The sequence below is a fragment of the Mandrillus leucophaeus genome, unplaced genomic scaffold, assembly GCF_000951045.1.
Source record: "Mandrillus leucophaeus isolate KB7577 unplaced genomic scaffold, Mleu.le_1.0 Scaffold205, whole genome shotgun sequence".
NCBI lineage: Eukaryota > Metazoa > Chordata > Mammalia > Primates > Cercopithecidae > Mandrillus > Mandrillus leucophaeus.
This window is the reverse complement of record NW_012102088.1, coordinates 933,507-956,128: the sequence shown is the minus strand read 5'-3', so window position 1 is coordinate 956,128 and position 22,622 is coordinate 933,507. Positions and strand designations below refer to the sequence as shown.

The 22,622-nt window shown below is 45.6% G+C and overlaps 2 protein-coding genes across 4 annotated transcripts; both read right to left on the bottom strand.

Annotated features, from left to right (window-relative positions):
• Positions 1 to 1,398: 1,398 nt before the first annotated feature.
• ZNF551 (zinc finger protein 551) lies at positions 1,399 to 9,117 on the bottom strand. 3 transcript variants are annotated; one of them, XM_011979701.1, is made up of 3 exons: positions 8,960 to 9,117; positions 5,824 to 5,947; positions 1,399 to 4,733 (listed from the first exon to the last, which is right to left on the bottom strand). In XM_011979701.1, the coding sequence occupies exons 2-3, from the start codon at positions 5,942 to 5,944 to the stop codon at positions 2,929 to 2,931; spliced, it is 1,926 nt and encodes a 641-aa protein (XP_011835091.1). In that variant the 5' UTR covers positions 5,945 to 5,947; positions 8,960 to 9,117; the 3' UTR covers positions 1,399 to 2,928. The 3 variants fall into 3 exon arrangements, with proteins under 3 accessions (XP_011835091.1, XP_011835090.1, XP_011835092.1); XM_011979700.1 differs by having other exon boundaries at positions 8,838 to 9,111; XM_011979702.1 differs by lacking the exon at positions 5,824 to 5,947 and having other exon boundaries at positions 8,838 to 9,115.
• Positions 9,118 to 16,603: 7,486 nt separating this feature from the next.
• On the bottom strand, positions 16,604 to 19,708 carry ZSCAN4 (zinc finger and SCAN domain containing 4). The gene is made up of 3 exons (XM_011979698.1): positions 19,230 to 19,708; positions 17,670 to 17,835; positions 16,604 to 17,583 (listed from the first exon to the last, which is right to left on the bottom strand). Exons 1-3 carry the CDS (start codon positions 19,623 to 19,625, stop codon positions 16,844 to 16,846), a joined length of 1,302 nt encoding a protein of 433 aa, XP_011835088.1. The 5' UTR covers positions 19,626 to 19,708; the 3' UTR covers positions 16,604 to 16,843.
• Between the last annotated feature and the right edge of the window lie 2,914 nt (positions 19,709 to 22,622).

Genomic DNA, 22,622 nt, shown 5'->3' with positions numbered 1-22,622 from the left:
ATCATAAAGTTTTACGGAAATGCAATGAAAACCACAGTCAGATACCACTATTCATATACTGAAAGAGCTAAAACAAAAAAGATTAGCCACATGAAGCACTGGCAGGGATGTAAAGGAACTGGGACTCTCATACACCCTTGGTGAGACTACAGTAGGAAACATCCATTTAGATCAAATTTGGCATTTCTTAAAATGTTAAACATTCACGTACATTGTAACTAAGACATTACAATTTGAATTATTAACACAAGGAAAATAAAACACATATCCATATAAAGAACTGAATTCAAGTATTTACAGCAGCTTTATTCGTAATATACAAAAATCTATAAATAATATAAATGCCCCTAAACACATGGATAATCAGTGACTTATCCACAGTACAGCATGATACTCAGCAATACAAAGATTCATCATTTTTGAATCTCAATTGTACAGCACGAAGAAAACCAGTAAGAAAAAAAGTGTATATGGCCGGGCGTGGTGGCTCAAGCCTGTAATCCCAGCACTTTGGGAGGCCGAGACGGGCGGATCATGAGGTCAGGAGATCAAGACCATCCTGGCTAACATGGTGAAACCCCGTCTCTACTAAAAAATACAAAAAACTAGCCAGGCGAGGTGGCGGGCGCCTGTAGTCCCAGCTACTCGGGAGGCTGAGGCAGGAGAATGGCGTGAACCCGGGAGGCGGAGCTTGCAGTGAGCTGAGGTCCGGCCACTGCACTCCAGCCTGGGCGACAGAGCGAGACTCTGCCTCAAAAAAAAAAAGAAAAAAAAAGAAAAAAAGTGTATCTATATATGTGTGTGTGTGTGTGTGTGTGTGTGTGTATGAGTGTATATATATCTCAGTAAAAAAATCCATAAAATGCAAAGTAATTTACTGTAAAGGAAATCAGTTGACTCTGAAGAGCTGGGGAAGGGAGAAAGATTATAAAAGGATACAAGGTAAATATACGGGTGATACATAAATTCCTTTTTATGGTTATGATGATGGTTTCAGGGCTTTACCAAACTGTACACTTTGGATATGTGTACCTTGTTGCATGTCAGTTACACAAATCAGACCTTCATAAAGCTTTAAAAAGTGGCTCAAAATTAAGAGCCTAGATGTTCCATTTTTTTTTTTTTTCAGATCAGGTTGGCAACCTGATAGGGACTTCACCATCTCTCTCTCTCTCCTCATGCCCTGAGAGAGGCAACCTTGCCTCAGGGGCAGCAAATTGGCAAGCAACGAAGACTGTTGCCACCTGAATTAATAGGAATGTTGGCTGAGTCACAAAAGCCACATCCCTGGACTACAGAATGATCTTCCTCTCTATTCTTGTTCTCCTACCTGCATAACAATGGCCTTGAGGTGAACAGCCCAGAGAGCATACAAGGAGCCATGAAACCTGTATAGACTTTTTTTTTTTTTTTGGAGACGGAGTCTCACTCTGTCGCCTGGGCTGGAGTGCAGTGGCGCAATCTCAGCTCACTGCAACTTCCGCCTTCTGGGTTCAAGCGATTCTCCTGCCTCAGTCTCCTGAGTGGCTGGGACTACAGGCGCATGCTGCCACACCTGGCTAATTTTTTGTATTTTAGTAGAGATGGGGTTTCACCATGTTGCCCAGGCTGGTCTCGAACTCCTGAGCTCAGGCAATCTGCCCACCTTGGCCTCCCAAAGTGTTAGGATTATAGGCGTGAGCCACTGTGCCTGGCCAGACTATTTTCTGATAATGATCTCAGTGACAGTAAACAGAAAATCCTGAGAATTTCTGTATGCACTGATCCCACACAACCATATTCACTGGAAAATTTGTAGATGGACTTTTAGAAGAGGCATTCCATCTAATTTACTGCAGTCTTCTCCACTCCCTATTTACCTGGAGTTTCTGTCCCAATTACAGTTGCTCCTGTAATTTCACCTCTACGCCTATAGTCTGACAACAAATGGCACAAGTCTACACTGACTTATACGTCACTGCACATGGCTCCTTTGCAGGACCTGGGAAATAGATTCCCCTCAACAGTGCTAGGGAATTATGTGGATCTCTTGTGGACAACTGAACAAAATTCATGTTCACAGAAGCACTGGGGATTGTCACAACTGCCTCTTTTTCATGCTGACCTCTGACCTGACAAAAATGGCACCAGGCCACAATACAGGAACACAAAGCCTGGCAGTTTTTACTTTGAGGCCTTGGGCAGCAGGCCAATTAAACCAATACAGGACAAAGAGCTGTCTTCTGCCATCACACTGTCCCTTCTGAGCACACAAAAAGTCTGAGATCTCCACAAAATCTATTCACCCCTTCATGCTGACATCACTGTTCTGCTTACAAGTCATTCTACGCAATGAACAGAACCCCCAAGATTAAAGGCGCATAAATTTTTTTAAAGCCTTTACAAAAAGATTATAAATCGGAGCAATGTGCACCAGTTTCCAGGCTGGTGAATCAGAATCCGGAAAAATTCATTACAAGCATCATGGGAGACCAACGATGTTCCTAAAAAAGGTAATCCTTCTTAGAAAGCTTGACAGCACAATTCAGATTCTCTGGACCACAACTGGGTCAAGTCTATAAAGTCAGAGAAAACACATGAGGACCCCCTACATGCTTGGGCTATTAATAATTTCCCCAAGCAAGTAAGAGAGTACAGACGTTTGCTTCTTTGAGCACTGTGGGGAGGTGACTCACGTACATGGTGTGCACCTGCCAGGTGGTAGGGGTGAAACGGCTTCAACCTCTGGAACTGGCAGTAACATAAATCAGGCTATAGGCCTGGGCAGATCAGAAATTACAATGAACCTCCTCAGAGCTTCCCACATACCTGAAACTTATGAAGAATACCCTACTGTGGATGCTCAAAGTTTAAATTTAGGAAGGTGGCTACCACAGTCTCCTCCAGTGCTGTTATACTGAATAAAGAAATAGCGCATTCCCTTCACATTTAAGGCCTTTCTTCAGTGTGAACTCTCCGATGTCGAATGAGGTTAGATTTGCGGCTAAAGGATTTCCCACATTCACTGCATTCATAAGGCCTTTCTCCAGTGTGAACTCTTTGGTGCTGAATAAGGTCAGATTTGTGGGTAAAGGGTTTCCCACATTCCCTGCACTCATAAGGTCTTTCTCCAGTGTGACCTCTCTGGTGTTGAATGAGGCTAGAGCTCTGGCTAAAGGATTTCCCACATTCACTACATTCATAAGGTCTTTCTCCAGTGTGAACTCTCTGGTGTTGAATGAGGCTAGCGCTTTGGCTAAAAGCCTTTCCACATTCACTACATTCATAAGGCCTTTCTCCAGTATGAAGTCTCCGGTGCTGAATAAGGCCAGAGCGCTGTCTAAAAGATTTGCCACATTCATTGCACTCATAAGGTCTTGTGCCAGTATGAATTCTCCGGTGTTGAATGAGGTCAGATTTGCGGGTAAAGGATTTTCCACATTCACTGCATTCATAAGGCCTTTCTCCAGTGTGAACTCTTTGGTGTTGAATCAGGATAAATTTGCGGCTAAAAGACTTCTCACATTCACTGCACTCATAAGGCCTATCACCAGTGTGAATGCTGCGGTGTCGAATCAGGTTAGAGAATTGTCTAAAGGATTTCCCACATTCACTGCATTCATAAGGTCTTTCTCCACTGTGAATTCTCTGGTGTTGAATGAGTTCCGATTTGCAGCTGAAAGATTTCTCACAATCACTGCACTGATAAGGCATTTCTCCAGTGTGAACTCTTCTATGTCGAATGAGATTGAAGATTTGTCTAAAGGATTTCCCACATTCACAGCACTGATAAGGCCTTTCTCCAGAGTGAACCCTCTGGTGTCGAAAAAGGCTAGAGCTTTGTCTAAAGGATTTCCTGCACTCACCACATTCATAAGGCCTTTCTCCAGTGTGAACTCTCTGATGTTCAATGAGGTTAGATTTGTAGCTAAAGGTTTTCCTACATTCACCACACTCATAACGCACTCCTCCAGTGTGACGTCTCTGGTGGTGAATGAATTCAGATTTATGGATAAAGGCTTTCTCACGATCACTGCATTCATAAGGCCTTTCTCCAGTGTGAATTATCTTGTGTAAGATTAGGTGGCACTTTTTGCTAAAGGATTCCTCACTTTCACTACACTCAAACGTCTTTTGTCCAGTGTGAATTTGCTGGTGCTGAACAAGTGTGTTCTTGCAGGTGAAGGCTTTCTCACATTTGCTACACTCATAAAGCCCTTCTTCAGAGCAGACACTCTGATGCTGAACAAGTGTGTGTTTGTGGCTTGAGGCTTTTCTGTATTCGCCCCACTTGTAATAACTTTTTGCATTGAAAAATGCCTGTATGTGCTTGCTGCTGCTATTGTGTGGCTCCTCACCACTGGGAGTGGCTTGGTGTTGGAGTAGGTCCATGGAGGCTGGGAAGTCCTTTCCACAGGTGAAATAATTCAACACACGGAATCTGCAGCCTGTCACAAATGTAGCCTCATCCACATTCCCTTTCCAGGGCTCTTTTTCATTGTAATGCTTTTGATGCTGGTGAAGGTCAGCACTGAGGCAGAAGCCTCTCACGCTTGTGCCGCCCAAGTACGACTTTTGCACAGGGGATGTGGTTTGGTGCTCAGCCTCAGGCAAAATGTCTTTCAAGACTGGGACACACATCTTAATCTCACTGAGAGATTTCTGGGTGGGTGTATCGCCCTTAGAAGTCCTGACCTGTGTAGATACACTCTGCTCAGAAGCTATCACCTCATTCTCCGTTCCATGGCAATAACCTGAAAGCAGAGAAATGCTGATGAAATGCATGCTGACTTTCATGGAAGGTGAAAGATGTATCACAAAAATGTGTGAGACACAAGAACTGAGTGCATGGAACTGTTCTGGGAACAACGGAACTGGGGAGGAAAAGGCTGCTTTGAAGTACTGGGCTTTTGAAGATTATAGAGATGTCCTCTCATCACGCAAAGGACACAAGGATGAGGTACAGCACAGGAGGAGGAGGGTCTCCAACTCACTCTCTGCCAAAGTCCTCAGCAGGACTTTGTCTGCTAGTGATGTATGTGCTATGCAGAAGACTGCTGTTGTCCAGTCCTAGGAAAATCCAATTGAAACTGGGTAGCTGGTGATCAAGGAGGACTCTGTGAGGCTGTGTGCATACCTCACAACACAGTAAGTCAAGACTGAAGAACACTGAAAAGAAGTGAGCTGTGGAGAGGACAAGTGACACACTGAGACCAAGAGGGTGGAGGCAGCCAAACGCTGGAAGTGGCAGATGAAACGACAATTCGGCACAGTATTGTATAAGGAAGCAGAAGTAGAAACGAGGTATGGCCAGTGGCACTTGCACCAAAATGCTGCTGGACACAAAATGCTGCTGATATGATTCTAACACAACCATGATGTCATGCCCTTCCCCAGCTGCCACTCACTGGGGCCAGGCCTCCTCTGAGACCACCTTGCCTTCTTCACTCTGTGAAGCAACTAGGGTTCTCCCTGCAGCCCTCATTGTGCTACCACCTAACACATGAATGATATAAGTCTTAAGGAAAGAGAGGACAAGGGAGTGACCAGCACTCACAAAAAACACTCAAAGGAGAGTCTTGTAAAAAGAGCTCCACAGTTCATGTAAGTGGTAATTATGACAATGCCTGCAATTTCTGATACAGGTGGGCATACAGAAATGGCAGCTAGAGGAAAAGGGCAGAAACTGGGCCACAAGGTACCATGAATCTGTACACGGTCATCCTGACAGGGGGAAGACAAGAAAAATAAGATCCACTAGGCTGACAGTAAGACTCCTGAGACAGAGGTAACTCTCGGGGTCAAAAAGAAAAGCAGACACTGGGAGGGATGCTAGGACCTTACCCAGGGATGTTACATGTGCAAAGTTCTCCAGCATCACATCGCAGTACAGGAACCTCTGAGACTCATCAAGGAGCTCCCACTCTTCTTGGGAGAAATAAATGGCCACATCCTCAAAGGTCATACCCTGTCACAGCAGGAATAGTTCAATCCACGATCAGACCCAGAGTTCATTATCCTCTTGCCCCCAACATCCATCCCCGGGTCACCCTATTGCCCACCTCAGCAGAGATAACCAGCCACGGTGCCACCGATGCCTACTCTCTCCCCACAGTTTCACTGACACTGAGTCCTCGAATAGCAACAACAGGTGTGTGAACAGATAGATGCTATCTAAGCTCTGGGCTTGGCAGGTAGGCTACACCTCTCACAAACACCAGTTAGAGAGAGAACTGGCCATAGAGAGGGTGTGTGATCTGACGTTTGTCTTGCCAGGCAATACCTGTGAAGTCCCCAAGATTCATCTTCCAAGACACAATACGGGCTCACCCTTTACCCCTATGACTCCAGTTCATGGCCCTCAGTTTATTCTCTCTCTTCTCATGCACATCAGTCTTTGAACCACACCTGTCTCACACAGCTGCATTCCGACATCCACAACCTCAAAGGTCACACAGCTTTTCCATGATTGGGACGGTTCATTCTATAATCAGTATCTCTCCTAGGAACACAAATTCATCCCCGCTGTTCATCCTTCTCTCCATCTTCTCATTTGAAAGAATACAACAGGGCCCAGTGACACTGATGCCCCCTCTCTCCTCATGGTCCCATTGGTCATTGTGTTCTCCCACAGCAACAATAGGCTGGTGGGCAAATATCTAAGCTCTGAGCCTGCCATGCAAGGAACCACAATCTCTTGTCTTCCAGGATAGTTTCCTTATAAGAGATTGTGGATCCTTGCGTGGCAAGAGAGGGGGCATCAGTGTCACTGGGCCCTGTTGTATTCTTTCAAATGAGAAGATGGAGAGAAGGATGTGGATCTCACCAAGAATCTCAGATAACCTGTGGATCTCAGATAACCAAGGCCTCTTCCACTTCTGGGCTGTGACTGCTGTCCCCCCACCAGTCACAGCCTTCCTCTCTACAACTACCACTAATTCAAAGTCCAACCCCAGTAGCTCTCTACCCCCGGCCCAGTGAGTCCCACAGATGGCCAATTATGCTCCTAAGATAATGTGACAGCCTGACTGAAACTTCCCAGATCCCACCAAGAGTTAATATAAAATCCTGGTGAGTCTGCAGAGAGGTGAATATGCACCCGTCCTAGCATCATCCTGTCTGTGTACCTCCTATGCCTCTACATCTGTCTCCTGTCTACTCACCCCTGAGCAGCCTTGACCACATGGTAGATCATAATCTCTCTCCCACCCTCCCCATGAACACTTCTGTCCAACAGCTGTGTCGCAACACCTCACACAACCAGGGGCTCAGGCAGGAGACCAGTCTTTGACCTTCCCCTCCCATTCCTGGGCAACTATTATTATCATTGTGAGCAGGCTTCTCCTCTACTGTGATCCACAGCTCCACTCTGGCCCACAGATTGTCCACTGCCTTTTGGAAAAGTCTCTATTCTGAATCTCTCCTCACTGTTCCTGACCTACGGTTCCAGCAGCCCATGAACCATTTCTCTGAAAACTCTCATAGTCTCAACAGGTCAAAAATAAAACTTCTGATATCTCAAATGAAAACTACTCCTACTATGGACTTCCCCATCTTAGCTGATGGAGCTTCCACCCTTCGAACTGCCAAAATAAAACCTTTACGTCATCCCTGACTCCACTCATCCTCAAAATTAAAATTTCAGGCAGCCCTACTTATAAAATGAATCAGAATCCAAGTGCTTCTCGCATCTTCACAGCCACCATATTGGCCCAGCTACTATCACATTCACCTGGACTATCCCAGTAGTCTCCTCCCAGGTCTTCCCCCTCATCTTTCAGTCGGCTTCCCATGCTGCAGCCGCAGGGAGCCTAATAAGACCTGAGCCAGATCACCTCCCTCCTCCACTCCAAACCTCCCACTGTTACTATTAAGTAACCAATAGACAACTCATCTTCTCAGGGAACCCTTCCGAGTCTGACTTCTACCACACTGCTCCCTGTTCTCATGAGAAGAAAATAATTGTAGGTTCCTGAACCATCTTAGCCTCCTCTCCAAACCTTTGCATATACTGGTAACTATGCCTTAGACAACCTACGCTTCCTTTCCCCCAGCTGCCAACAGCTTCATATAATCTAACCTGGACTTAGGACTCTGGCTCTGTATTTGCTCAAAGTCCCAGGGCCCAAGACTAGACGAGAGGCGGGAGAGCAGACCAAGAACACCACTAGTTCAGAGATCATAATGGGTGAAGTGAGGACCAGTCACACACACACACACCACTCACCAATTAGGCTCCATAAGCCATTCTACAGTTATGGAACTCTATAGAAACATAAAAGCCACAAGAGTCAGGCAACGACATACAGGTTCCACAGGCTCAGGTCGCCCAATGACCCTGGCCCACTTTTGGAGCCAGGTGGCCTGGGCTGGCGGCACTATCCTCAGTGCTGACTTTACCAGCTGCGCGAGCTTGGACAAGAACTCAGTCTTCCTACGCCTAACTACTATTACCTATCTTCAGCCTGTTCTTCCCCTGAGCAACTTTTGGATGGCTTTAGGAAATCCTAGCCCGGTGTCCCTAACTGTTCACAAATCTCGAAGGCTGCCAGTGTCCTCAGAACGGTCAAATTCCTCAGGTGCAACTCTGCCTCACTCTATGTTCCTGCAGACCCGAGATGTACTCCAGGCTACTGAATCCCCCGCCCGGCTTAGTTGCAGCTCCAAGTTCTGCACGCGTCAGTACCCTGCCCGTCACACTGCCGTACACACTGGGCGTCAGAAACGGGACCCACCCACGAGCGCCTTGTCCAGGGCACTGGGGCCTGGGCTGTAGAGCTGTGAGCAGGCATCCCTCCCTGGGCCTTAGGGCTTCTGCTGGGGGAGGGCAGGCGAGACCCGCAGGACGCAGCACTCACCTGAGCCGGGTCCCTCAGCGCGACTGCCGCCATTGAGCTCCGTCTACTAGGTGGTGAGCGGCGGCCGACCGGGGCGGGCATTCGAACACAGTGGTTCCTATCCCGAGCCTGGCACAGCTCACCCGAGGTGGCGTCGCAGAATCTCAGGCCCACTTTCGCGCCTTCTCTGTCCCGTCCCTCAGTCGCGACCCAAATTGCAGACACTGGTACGGCAAACAGACAGGAGAGACGCCAAAATAAATGACCGCCACGAGGAGGACGCCGGAAGTTCCTCCCCGTCGCTCTGCGCATGCACGGAAGTGCCCCTATCCTGGGCTGTCATTGGCTCAACTCCACCGCCATTTAGCGCTCTGCACTCTGGATAATGTAGTTGCCAAAACGCCACAGAGCTCTTCCGAGTGTGTCCACTGCTTTGACCTCTGCGAACGGGGATTCTGAGGTGCTGTGCCCAGTGCAGGGAAATGGCGACTTCGGCCTCCAGTGGGGAGGGAGGTATTTAACCCTTCTTAAAGGGGCTTTTCCCAGATTTCTGGGGAGTGTTTTCTGTAACTGATCACTTAAGTGTTTAGAGACATTATTTCAGACTCCACGAAGATCAGCGCGCCCCTAGAGGCAAAAAATATTATTTCAGGGGGTTGGGCGCGGTGACTCATGCCTGTAATCCCAGTACTTTAGAAGGCCCAGGGGGGCGGATCACCTGAAGTCAGGAGTTCGAAACCAGGCTGGCCAACATAGCGAAACCCCATCTCTACAAAAAATAAAAAAATTAGTTGGGTGGGCCGGGCGCGGTGGCTCACGCCTGTAATCTCAGCACCTTGGGAGGCCGAGGTGGGCGGATCACGTGGTCAGGAGTTCGAGACCAGCCTGGCCAACATGGTGAAACCCCGTCTCTACTAAAAATACAAAAATTAGCAGGGTGTGGTGGCGAGCGCCTGTAATCCCAGCTACTTGGGAGGCTGAGGCAGGAGAATCGTTTGAACCTGGGAGGCAGCGGTTGCGGTGAGTCGAGATCGCGCCATTGCACTCCAGCCTGGGCCAAAGGGGGAGACCTTGTCTCCAAAAAAAAAAAAAAATTTTGGATTTTGGAGCATTTTGGATTTTAGATTTTTGGCTCAGGGATGTTCAACCTGTATTTTTTTATCATTCAATAGGTTTCTCTTTCACTTTGTTATTAATGTTTGATATACTAAAGTTTTAATTTTCATTTAGTCTAATTGGTCTATTTTTCTTTTGTCACATGTGTATTTGGTGTCAAATCCAATAAATTATGGCCAAATTCAATGTCATAAAACTTTCACCCTATATTTTCTTTTAAGCGTTTTATAGTTTTGGGTCTTATGTTTAGGTTTTTACTCCATTTTGAGTTCATTTGTGTTTTTGGTGTTAGGTAAGGGTTCACCTTCATTCCTTAGCATGTGAATATTTAGTTTTCCCAGCATAATTTGCTGAAAAGATCATCGTTTCCCCATTGAGTGGTCTTGGTAGCCTTGTTGAAGGTCATTTGACCATATACATTACTATCCATTACTATTGCAAATGAAATTGTTTTCTTAATTTCCTTTTCATATTTTTCATTGTTAGTGTATGGAAAGGCATATGAGTTTTACATGTTGACTTTTGCATGTTGACTGTGAATTCAGCTACACAGACGAATTTGTTTATCAGTTCTTTTTTTTTTTTTTTCCCAGATGGAGTCTCACTCTGTTGCCCAGGCTAGAGTGCAATGGCTTAATCTCGGCTCACCACAACTTTCACCTCCCGGATTCAAGCAGTTCTTCTGCCTCAGCCTCCCAGGTAGCTGGGACTACAGGCGCCAGCCACCATGCCCGACTAATTTCTGTATTTTCAGTAGAGACAGGGTTTCACCATGTTGGCCAGCATGGTCTTGAACTCCTGACCTCGTGATCTGCCCACCTTGGCCTCCCAAAGTGCTGGGATTACAGGCGTGAGCCACTGCGCTTGGCCTGTCTTGCTGTTGCCCAGGCTGGAGGGCAGTGGCACGATCTCAGCTCACTACAACCTCTGCCTCCCAGGTTCAAGTGATTCTCCTGCTTCAGCCTCCCGAGTAGCTGGGATTACAAGCATGCACCACCAGGCCCAGCTAATTTTTGTATTTTTTAATTAATCAAAGTTGCCAGCAAAAAAATATATATATATTAATTCCTCCCTTAGAAGTTACAACAAACATGTTTTTAAAAATTTTTTGAGCCTGTCACGTAGGCTGTAGTGCAGTGGTCTGATCTCAGCTCACTGCAACCTCTGCCTCCCGGGCTCAAGTGATCCTCTCATCTCAGCCTCCCAAGTAGCTGGGATTACAGGCACATGCTGGTCAGGCTGGTCTTGAACTCCCAACCTCAGAAGATCCACCCACCTCAACCTCCGAAAGTGCTGAGATTACAGACGTGAGCCACCATGCCTCAGTTTTGTCACTCAGGCTGGAGTGCTATGGTGTGATCACCATGTTGGCCAGGATGGTCTCGATCTCTTGACCTTGTGATCCGCCCACCTCAGCCTCCCCAAGTGCTGGGATTACAGGCATGAGCCACTGCACCCAGCCTCTATTTTCTAATAATAAACAATCCTTGCATCCTGGGGATCAACTCAGGATGTACGACATCTTTATTCATTGTTAACTTTACTAGCAAATAGGATTGTTGCATCTATATTCATGAGTGGGTTTGGTGATTAAATGTCATTTCTCAGGGTTTTTTATATTTAAGCTTTTACAATAAAGTTATACTAGGCTTATAGAGTAAATTGATATTTTCTATTATCTGCAAGATTTGGAATATATTTGATTATTTCATTGAGTGTTTGACAGAACTCACCTCTTCTATATCTTGCAGGGTCTGGAATTTGATTTTCGAGATTATATTACGAAACAGGTGGTTACAATTTATGATAGTTTGCTCAGGGAGGTCTCTCTGAGAGAATAACTTTAGGGACATGAAAGAGACAAAGATGCAGACTTTGTGGACATTTTGGATTACATCATTCCAGAGAGTGGAGAATATCAATGCAGAGTCCCCAAAATAAGAGGATTTTTGGAGGCTCTGCAGTTACCGGGGACAATGCTCCAGGCAGAGGGAAGTCCAAGGGTAGAGAGTGGAAAATGGGAAAGAAGCTGACATTTTCAGAACAGCTTAACTGAAAGTAGTGAGTAAAGGAATAATGCAAGGAAGGTCACAGATGTGGTAAGTCAGGTCTGCTGGTGTAGGGCCATGTCTGACATGAGGTGATCAAATCTTTTGAGAATTCCTGGAGGCGGCCTAACAGGAACAAGAGCTCATATTTCAGCATTGGAGACAGAGCCATCAACAAGACAGACCTTGCTAAATGGGCAGGAGAATGTCAGATGACCCTAAAGGTTCTGATGACAGTAAAGTAGAATGAAATTATAGAGATGGGGTGACTCTATGAGATAGGAGAGTGCCCTTGACCCTTGACCCCTTTGCAGGATGTAACAGGGGTGTGGCTTGCTTACTCAGCACCCCAAGCTCAAACTGCTAGCCAGAGTGGGAGCATGCAGGTGAGTGGGTGCAGGAGCCTGGTGAGTGGTGCAGGAATGAACCCTGTACTGGCCTGGAGCAGCATCCAGGGGTTGCCCGCAACCTCTGGAGCCCCGGAGGGCCTGTGTTAAAAACAATGTTTTGTTGGGTTTTTTTTGAGACAGAGTCTCATGCTGTCACCCAGGCTGGAGTGCAATGGTGTGGTCTCAGCTTACTGCAACCTTCGCCACCCAGGTTCAAGTGATTCTCCTGCCTCGACCTCCTGAGTAGCTGGGACTACAAGCACATGCCACCACACCTGACTAATTTTTGTATTTTTAGTAGAGACGGGCTTTCACTGTGTTGGCCAGGCTGGTCTCAAACTCCTGACCTCGTGATCCGCCTGCCACTGCCTCCCAAAGTGCTGGGATTACAGGCGTGAGCCACCACACCCGGCCAAAAACACAATATTCTTCTATCAGTTGCCTCCCATGGATGGCTAAGTGATAGCCAGCTCAATGGAGAGTCAGGGTGACAGCCTTTTACACCCTGCCCTCTTGGTACTTCGGTTCTTGCCTGGTGTCCAGAAAGGCCAACTGGAAGGATAGTGAATGTGGAGATTTTATTAAGCGGTGGAAGTAGCTCTCAGCAGAAGGGGAGCGGGAAAGGGGATGCTGCGGGAAGAAGGTGATCGTTACCTCAAGCCAGGTCATCTCCACCAGACTCCTCTCCGAAGTCCTGCTGTCTGAAGTTAAGCCACGCCCATCCCTAGTCTCCAGCTCAGTTGCTGCTTCTCCTCTCGACTTCGGAAGGGCTGTCAGGACAGTGGAGGCGGCCTGGGATGAAGTGGATTACACGGATTACAAATGAATAAGAAAATCTTCGGCCGGGCGTGGTGGCTCACGCCTGTAATCCCAGCACTTTGGGAGGCTGAGGCGGGCAGATCATGAGGTCAGAAGATCGAGACCAGCCTGGCTAACACGGTGAAATCCTGTCTCTACTAAAAATACAAAAAAATTGGCTGGGCGTGGTGGCGGGTGCCTGTAGTCCCAGCTACTCGGGAGGCTGAGGCAGGAGAATGGCGTGAACCCAGAAGGCAGAGCTTGCAGTGAGCCGAGATCGCACCACTGCACTCCAGCCTGGGCGACAGAGCGAGGCTCCGTCTCAGAAAGAAAAAAGAAAAGAAAAGAAATATAAATACAACTCCTAAGGAGAAACATGGACTCTCTACTGCAAAGGGTAAGCCACTTCCAGCTAGAATAAAGGATGGCAATTGTAATGAAAAGCCCAATGATATTTTTGCTTCCTCTGGTAGGGAAGCCCTGTCTTTCCCAGGGTAAGAGAGGAAATTCCAAATACACAAAACTCCGGGAATGAGTTCCGAAGCCCCAGGACAGTTGAGCTCGAAGGAAGCTCCGCCAGGGAGTCCAGGAGCCTGCGCAGTGCTGGCGGACACTAGATCCCAGAAGGTAACGTGTGACTGGATGCCGACGACTACAACTCCCACAGGCCATTAGAACGCCTGGCTCCGGACGGACGTTTCAGGAGACCGCGGTCCTGGGTCACCGCGTTCCACTGGGACCTGTCGCCTCGGTTTCCAGCCGAGCTTTCCTCCTCTGCCCGTCGGGGGGGACTCACATTCACCGCCTTCTGTCTCCACAATGCGGCTCATCAGGCGGTCCCCATATGCCCCTGCGCAGAACTCACCACCTACTTCAGCTCCCAGAGAGCAATGCGCACCGCGTAATGCACTACAAGTCCCAGAAGCCTTTCTGCCAACATTTTCATCCGGGGACTTTAAGCCAAGAGTCAGCAGCGGGAGGCCTTGGGTATCAGTGAAAGCTGGCTGTAATCGCTGACAGGGTAGGGATATGATAGCTGATGTGAGGCGCTGGGTGGAGGCCAGGGGTTATTGTTTTGTTTGTGATTGCAGGACCCGTAAAACACCCAGTAAAATCAGACTGGCAGCTGGTATGTCAGAGAGAACCGTCAGATACACATTAAGCCTGCAGAATACAGACATATTTTCTACACAGGGGGTGAGGAGGGAAAGAACTTTGTTTACCCCCCTTGTCCTATCGGCTGACTCCAATCAACTGTACTCAGGGTTTGGATATTAAAATCAAAGCATTCAATGGCTCACTCCTTTAGGCCCAGCTGCTCAGGAAGCCGAGGCTGGGAGGTTGGCGGGAGTATTGCTTGAGCCTAGGAGTTGGAGACCAGCCTGGGCAACATAGCAAAAGCCTCTCTCTACAAAAAATACAAAAATTAGTAGTGACTCACCTATAACTCCAGCTATTCGGGAAACTGAGATAGTAGGATCCCTTGAGGCCAGGAGGCCGGGGGTGCAGTGAGCTCTGATGGCACCACTGCACTCCAGCTTCGGCAACAGAGCCAGACCCCGTCTGAAAAGAAAACCAAAGCAGTAGCCATATCTGGTGTTGGAGAAGACATGGACATTAAGTTTTGACCTTGCTGATGGTGCTGTAATAGATTGAAAAACCACGTTGACAAAGTTTTCCCCTGCTTCATGCAGATCTTTGCAAACAAAACTTTTCCTTCCTGTGGACCAATAAGCAGGTTCAAGTATTTTGCTCACAATAGCAAAATACCCGGAGACGGTCCAGGAAAGAGGAGGGATGCACAGGCTTCTCTGCACAGTGCAGCGTTATCCGCAGCAGCCCGACAGTTCTCCGTTCGTAAGGCGGTGGAATCAGAGAAGCATCATAATTTACGCTGCAGAATTCCCCCCTTCCATCCTTTAGGCCGTTTCTACAGGGCACCTTCTAGTTTGTCAGTTGGATTGAACCCCAGTTACCTAGTGGAAACCAACTCACACATGTATCCCCCAAAATCGACTAGCATATGCATTGCTATTTCAGCTTTGCCTGGAATTCTTTTTCTCCAAACTAACCTTTCAAACTGGTTCTAGAAATAAGCTTCCCTTCCTCACATCTCCATCATCTTGGAAGAAATTAACAGGGAAAAAGGACTTTTCTGGTAACTATCTGCCAATAAAATAGCAATCTGCAACTTTCAATCACCAGTCATATTCAGGTCAAGTTTAGCTATTAATTTCTCATAAATTGTAAACATTATAATATCATTTACATATGCAAGTTTGCTTTCATAATCTAAGACCTGCTTCCAGATTTCCACCTCTGTTCCACCCATTTTGAGGTCCATGTGGCTGCACCAGCGGTAAAGGGTGTGGTGTAAGGACAGGAGAGAAGTCAGGAAAAGCCTCACTGGAGCATGGTGAGCTGGTGTTTGTGTCCTCAATGTGGAACTCATTGCCTTTTCATGTGGGCACATTGCTGGATTTTAAAGAATAATGCCAGGCCCTGTGGCTCACACCTATAATTCCAGCACTTTAGGAGGCCATGGTGGGAGGATAGTTTGAGACCAGTCTGGGCAACATAGTGAGATCCTGTCTTTACAAAAAAAAAATTTTTTTTTTTAAATTAGCCAGGTGTGGTGTTGTGCTCCTGTGGTCCCAGCTAATTGGGAGGTTGAGCAGGGAGGATCTTGTGAGCCTAGGAGTTTGCGGCCGCAGTGACCTAAGATGGTGCCACTGCACTCTGGCCTAGGTGAAAGAACAAGACCTTGGCCAGACACAGTGGCCCACGCCTGTAATCCCAGCACTTTAGGAGGCTAAGGCAGGTGGATCACCTGAGGTTGGGAGTTTGAGACCAGCCTAACCAACATGGAGAAACCCTGTCTCTACCAAAAATACAAAATTAGCCAGGTGTGGTGGCGCATGCCTGTAATCCCAGCTACTCGGGAGGCTGAGGCAGGAGAATTGCTAGAACCTGGGAGGCGGAGGTTGTGGTGAGCCAAGATCGTGCTATTGCACTCCAGCCTGGGCAACAAGAGTGAAACTCCGTCCAAAAAAGAAAAAAAGAAAGAAAAGAAAGAGCAAGACCCCAACTCTTTATTTGTATTTTTATTTTTTGAGACTGAGTTTCGCTCTTTTCACTTAGGTTGGAGTGCAATGGTGCGATCTCAGCTCACTGCAACCTCCATCTCCCAGGTTCAAACGATTCTCCTGCCTCAGCCTCCCAAGTAGTTGGGATTACAAGTGCCCCATGCACCATCACGCCCTGCTGATTTTTGTATTTTTAGTAGAGAAAGGGTTTCACCATGTTGGCCAGGCTGGTCTCGAACTCCTGACCTCAGGTGATCTGCTGGCCTTGGCCTCCCAAAGTGCTCAGATTACGGGCATGAGCCACCGTGGCTGGCCCCATCTCTTTTTTTAAAAAAAGGATATCAACATTATGGATTAATTCATTTATTCAACAGAAATTTATTGGTTCTTAGAAACATTCCACTTTCCCAACTGCTTGGAATACTTTAGTGAACAAAACTAACAAATTCCATGCTCTCCTTAGCCTTACATTTTAATGAAGCAAGACAATAAACTGAAAGCATAATCAGGAAATTATATCCTAAGTAGATAAATACTATGAAAATATACATACTTGCATACATATTTATATACATTATCAGACCAGCAGCTTAGGAAGCTTCTGGTGTGGAGGGAACAGTTGGCGGAGTAATTTTCTCATGAGTCCTCATATGGCGGTGGTATGTGGATGACTGGCGGTAGCGTCTCTTACAATAGGGACATGTATAAGGCTTTTCTCCTGTGTGGATTCTCTCATGAGACCGCAGGTTGGTTTTGTGGCTGAAGGACTTTTCACACATGCTGCATGTAAAAGGCTTCTCTCCTGTGTGAATTATCTGATGCACACGTAGGTCTGATATCTGGAAGAAGCCTTTTTGACACTCAGGACAAACAAATGGCCTCTCATTCCTGTGTCTTCTCTGGTGAGCTAATAAGTGACAGAGATACTTAAAGACCTTGGGGCATTCTTCACATTTGTATGATTTTCGGACTCCATGGGATCCTTTCTGATGTACCTCGCATGTGGAGTTCCCCTTATTGCTCTGGTGGGTAGGGGCAGACTCAGGGGATGACTGCTCTGGCTGAGAGATAAACCCTGCTCCCATCTCCATAGGGACACCTTGAAAAATAATTCCGTTCGTGGACCTTCCCTGGGATCTAGCAGTGACTAGCTCTGTTCTTCTTGAATTGTATGGGTTGTCAGAAGAAACACCTCCCTCTTTAGGCCTAGGGCCATTCTTTTCCTGGATGATGATTAGAGAAACTATTTGATTGTCTTGATTAGTATTACTTTCATTTACTTGAGTAGTTTTCAAAGAACTGTTGCAGCCATCTTGTTCATCTTCATGTCCTGTGAAAATAGACACTCACTGAAGTTGTACTCAAGAAGGGGTCCACATAGAACACCCCTCAGCTGTGCAGATTTACCTGACTTACCTTGTCCTGTTTCTGAGGAAGTGTCTTGGGAAGTCTGGAAGGGTGTCCCCACGTTTGCTTCTCTTGGGGTTTTGGCAGACTCTTGTTTTGTGAGATGAACAATGACATCTTTTAAGGGCATATTGTCAGAAAAGAGAGCTTCCTGTCCCTGCATTTGGACATGGACCTGTAAAGAAAGCCAGATCACTGTAGTATCTAAATCTGTTGTGTAGCAGAAGACATTTTGGAAAAGTGGCCCTTGACAGGCTCTCACAAACTCCCTCAAGTATTGGCTACCACATATTTTGTCCACCATCTCTGATGGTGTTATTCTTGTTACTACAAGCTCTTATGTTTAATAAAGTCACATGGACATTGAATTTACAAGTACTGAATCATTTCCCCTAGGAAGAATTCAGGGTTAGTTCCTGTGAGCTTCTGGCCACATTATTTTTGTCAATTGATCAATACATGAGTTTGTTTTATGTGTGTATATGTTCAAAGACACCTCATTTAATATGTATTTATTGATTAAGTCTGAACTCAGAGGATCCAACACACGTATTATCCCTGTAATACATAGCAACTTCCTTGCACTTAGGAAGACTACACAGTGTTTCAGCATTTTACTTCAGTTTCACTTTAAACAACAAAGTTATCAATAAAAAGCATAAAAGTGTGAAAATGTGCCACTAAATAGACTGTGAAAAGAACACTTATTTACACCGTAGGAACCAAAATAGGAAGCGAGGTTGTGGCCTTGTTCAACCTCACCTGGAAACATGCACCTAAGGTGACTCAAATATTTTACCACTCCGCACATATCTGAAAATGATGGAGAAGATGCCTCAGGTATTTATTTTAAGCTTACAAATAAATTTTAGCAATTTTGCAAATATGGGCTCTGAGAATAAGGATCTATTGTAATAGTTCTTTAGGATGTCTTTCTTGATTAGGGTTCCCTGACAGAAGAACCAGCTCTTGTCAAGACATTTCTTCCTCAACCTTGAGGTCTTCATTTAAATGTCAATTTCAGGCCGGTCTCACACCTGCAATCCTAGCACTTTGGGAGGCTGAGGCAGGCAGATCACTTGAGGCCAGGAGTTTGAGACCAGCCCAGCCAACATGGTGAAATCCTGTCTCTATAAAAAATACAAAAATTAGCCGGGCTTGGTGGAGCACGCCTGTAATCCCAGCTACTCTGGAAGCTGAGGCACGAGAATGGCTTGTGCCTGGGAGGCATAGGTTGCAGTGAGCCGAGATCATGCCACTGCACTCCAGCCTGGGCAACAGAAAAAAAAAAAAGTCAATTTCTCTGCCATTATACAGACTAAAATTAACTTAATCAAACATCAATATCCTATATGTCCTACAGAATAAAAAGATATATACCTTTTTGCTTTTTTTCTTGAGAACTTAGGACATTGAAGATTATTCTTTGTGAGAATGGTGGGAGAGTGTGAGCTGACTAATAACTGGACCTCCAATAGCTTCTCTAACTTCCAGACAACTCTAACTGACCGTGATTTATTTCTTACTTTCCTTTGTCCCTCATCCCAGAAGTCAGAATGCTGTACTCACTAAGGCAGGTGGATTTATGATGTCATCAGTCAGGTCTTCCATGAATCTCTCCAGGTTTTTGCCACTTGATTTCCATTTCTCTTTCACACTGGCTTTGTCATTGCAGTGGCCACCAATCATAAACTGCTCCAGGACTAATAGAGAAATAATTTCATCCTTGCTGTGCTTTTCTGGTTGCAGCCATGAGTGAAAGATCCTATAAAGTCTTTGCAATTCCTGCCTTGCATATGAATTATTGCTGTCTTGAAATGAATTGAGCATCATTCTTGAGAACTCAGAAATCCCTTCTTCTGTCTGAACAGCAGGTCCTTGACTTCGTCGAAACTCTGAATTTTCTGATCCAAGATTATTCTCGGATGGTTCATGCTGAAATATGGTTCTTAGATCTAAAGCCATTCTTAGCAATAAATCTCAGAGAGACTTAACTTTGATGATTCAGTCCCTTGAGTCTCTAGGGATTTCTTTCAACAGCTGGTAGATTCTTTAAAACTGCAAGCTAGAAATAGAAAAGAGATAAGTAATTAATTGCACCACTGGCATAATTAAAGACAAATCAACCAAAAAGTTAGGCCTACATGGTTCTATGGATGAATTCAAAGAAATGATTATAACTTAACATAAACTCTCCCAGAGCATATAAGAGGAAGCACTACCCACTTTAGTTACTGAGGTCAGCACTTCCTGATATCAAAATTTTACAAATACATTAAAATAATCCAAAACAAAATGTTTGAAAATCAAATCTACTCATATATACATTGCAAGTGGTGTTCATTTCTAAAATGCAGTAAGTTTGGGTTAAAATTCAAAAATCAATGAAATTTACTTCATTAACAGGATATGGCTACAAGAATGTAATAAAATCATCTCAATGAATGCATTTAAAATGTTTAAATGCCAGTGTTTATTACTGAAAAAGGCACTTAATAGACTAGAACTATTAGGAAATATCCTTGGCTGGGCACAGTGGCTCACTCCTGTAATCCCAGAACTGTGGGAGGCCGAGGAGGGTGGATCACTTGAGGTCAGCAGTTCGAGATTAGCCTGGCCAACATAGTGAGGCGCCATCTCTAGTAAAAATACAAAACTTGCTGGGCATGGTGGCTCACGCCTGTAATCTCAACACTTTGGGAGGCTGAGGCAGGTGGATCACCTGAGGTCAGGATTTCTTTTTTTTTTTTTTTTTTTGAGACAGAGTCTCACTCTGTCGCCTAGGCTGGAGTGCAGTGGCCAGATCTCAGCTCACTGCAAGCTCCGCCTCCCGGGTTCACGCCATTCTCCTGCCTCAGCCTCCCGAGTAGCTGGGACTACAGGCACCTGCCACCTCGCCTGGCTAGTTTTTTTTTTCTTTTTTGTATTTTTTAGTAGAGACAGAGTTTCACCGTGTTAGCCAGGATGGTCTTGATCTCCTGACCTCATGATCCACCCGTCTCAGCCTCCCAAAGTGCTGGGATTACAGGCTTGAGCCACCGTACCCGGCCTCGAGGTCAGGATTTCAAGACCAGCCTGACCAATATGGTGAAACTCCATCTCTGCTAAAAATACAAAAATCAGCCAAGCATGGTGGTGTGTGCCTGTAGTCCCAGCTACTCAGGTGGCTGAGATGGGAGAGTTGCTGGAGCTCGGGAGGTGGAGACTGTAGTGAGCTAAGATCGTGCCACTGTACTCCAGCCTGGGCAACAGAGCAAGACTTCATCTAAAAAAAAAAACAACACACACACACTCACACACACACACACAAAACTTAGCCGGGTGTGGTGGCACGTGCCTGTAGACCCAGATACTAGCTACTTCAGTGGTGGAGGCACGAGAATCGCTTGAACCTGGGAAGTGGAGGTGGCAATGAGCCAGGATCATGCCACTGAGTTCCTGCCTGGGTAACAGAGTGAGACTCTTTCTCAAAAAAATCAAAACAAAACAACAACAAAAAAAAACTTGATGTGAAAAATATTTTACAAAATAATTACAACAAAATTTATTGTTAAAAGTTTTCTGCTTCAGCTATCATCTCTATGAAACATTGGATTGCTCCCTAACCAGTGAAATAAGGAAAGAAAATATCTCAAACCTATTTATAGAGTCTTGATTTTGTTTACAAAAGGTATTCAATAAATTTGGTGGGGATGTAAATCAGTTAACCTCTATGGAAAATAGATGGAGATTTCTCAGAGAACTAAAAATAGAACTATCATTTGATCCAGCTCGGTATCTACTCAAAAGAAAAGAAATTGTTATATAAAAAAGACACCTGCACTCATATTTTGATTGCAGCACTAGTCACAAGAGCAAAGTCATGGAACCAACCTAAGAGTCTACCAGTGGTTGACTGGATAAAGAATATGTGAAATACATACCATGGAATATTATGCAGCCATAAAAAAGAATGAAATTAGTCCGTTGCAGCAACATAGATGGAGCTGGAGGCCATTATCCTAAGTGAACTAACTCAGAAACAGAAAAAAAAATACCACATGCTCTCACTTATAAGTGGTAGCTAAACAGTGGGTACACATGGACATAAGGATAGAAATAACAGATGCTGGGGACTCCACTGGGGGAGGTGGGAGGAAAATGGGTATTGAAAAATTACCCATTGGGTACAATGTTAACTATTTGAGTAATGGGTATACTAGAAGCCCGATTTCCACTAACATGCAGAATACCTTTGTAACAAACATGGCGCATGTACTCCCTGAATCTAAAATAAAATAAAATATTCAACAACTAGTAGCCTACGTGAATTTAGTAAGATGTCTATTACAATGCCAATATACCAAAATGAACTGAATATTGTAATATTATGTTATCACAAGCAGTTGAAATTAAAACCAAAAACCTCTTTTCATTGTGACACCTGTAATCCCAACACTTTGGGTGGCTGAGGTGGGTGGATCACTTGAAACCAGGAGTTCAAGACCAGACTGGTCAACATGGTGAAACCCTGTCTCTACTAAAAATATAAAAATTAGCCGGACGTGGTGGTGCATGCCTGTAATTCCAGCTACTCGGGAGGCTGAGCCAGGAGAATGGCTTGCACTTGGGAAGCAGAGGTTGCAGTGAGTTGAGATCGGGCCACTGCACTTCAGCCTGGGTAACACAGAGAAACTCCGTCTCAATAATAAAAATAATAATCATCGTCATCATCATAATCATCATCATCAGAAAATAAAGTATTAGAAACTGAGAGTAGAAGGGTGGTTGCTGGGAGTGTGGTGGGGCATATGGGAAGATGTTGAGCAAATGGTGCAAACTTTATTCCTTTATTTTGAGACAGGGTCTCTCTCTGTCAGCCAGGCTAGAATGCAGTGGTGCCACCACGGCTCACTGCAGCCTCAACCTCCTGGGGTCAAGCGATCCTCCTGCCTTAGCCTCTTGAGTAGCTGGGACTACAGG

Bases quoted from the DNA above. Each gene is read 5' to 3' on its own strand.
- ZNF551 (XM_011979700.1), bottom strand. From the start codon at position 8,918: ATGCCCGCCCCGGTCGGCCGCCGCTCACCACCTAGTAGACGGAGCTCA. The intron at 5,948-8,837 runs GTGAGTGCTGCG...CTGCTGTGACAG, and splicing joins CGCTGAGGGACCCGGCTCAG to GGTATGACCTTTGAGGATGT. The intron at 4,734-5,823 runs GTAAGGTCCTAG...CTCTGCTTTCAG, and splicing joins TGCACATGTAACATCCCTGG to GTTATTGCCATGGAACGGAG.
- ZSCAN4 (XM_011979698.1), bottom strand. From the start codon at position 19,625: ATGGCTTTAGATCTAAGAACCATATTTCAGCATGAACCATCCGAGAAT. The intron at 17,836-19,229 runs GTGAGTACAGCA...CTTTCTTTACAG, and splicing joins TCATAAATCCACCTGCCTTA to GTCCATGTCCAAATGCAGGG. The intron at 17,584-17,669 runs GTAAGTCAGGTA...CTATTTTCACAG, and splicing joins TTCCTCAGAAACAGGACAAG to GACATGAAGATGAACAAGAT.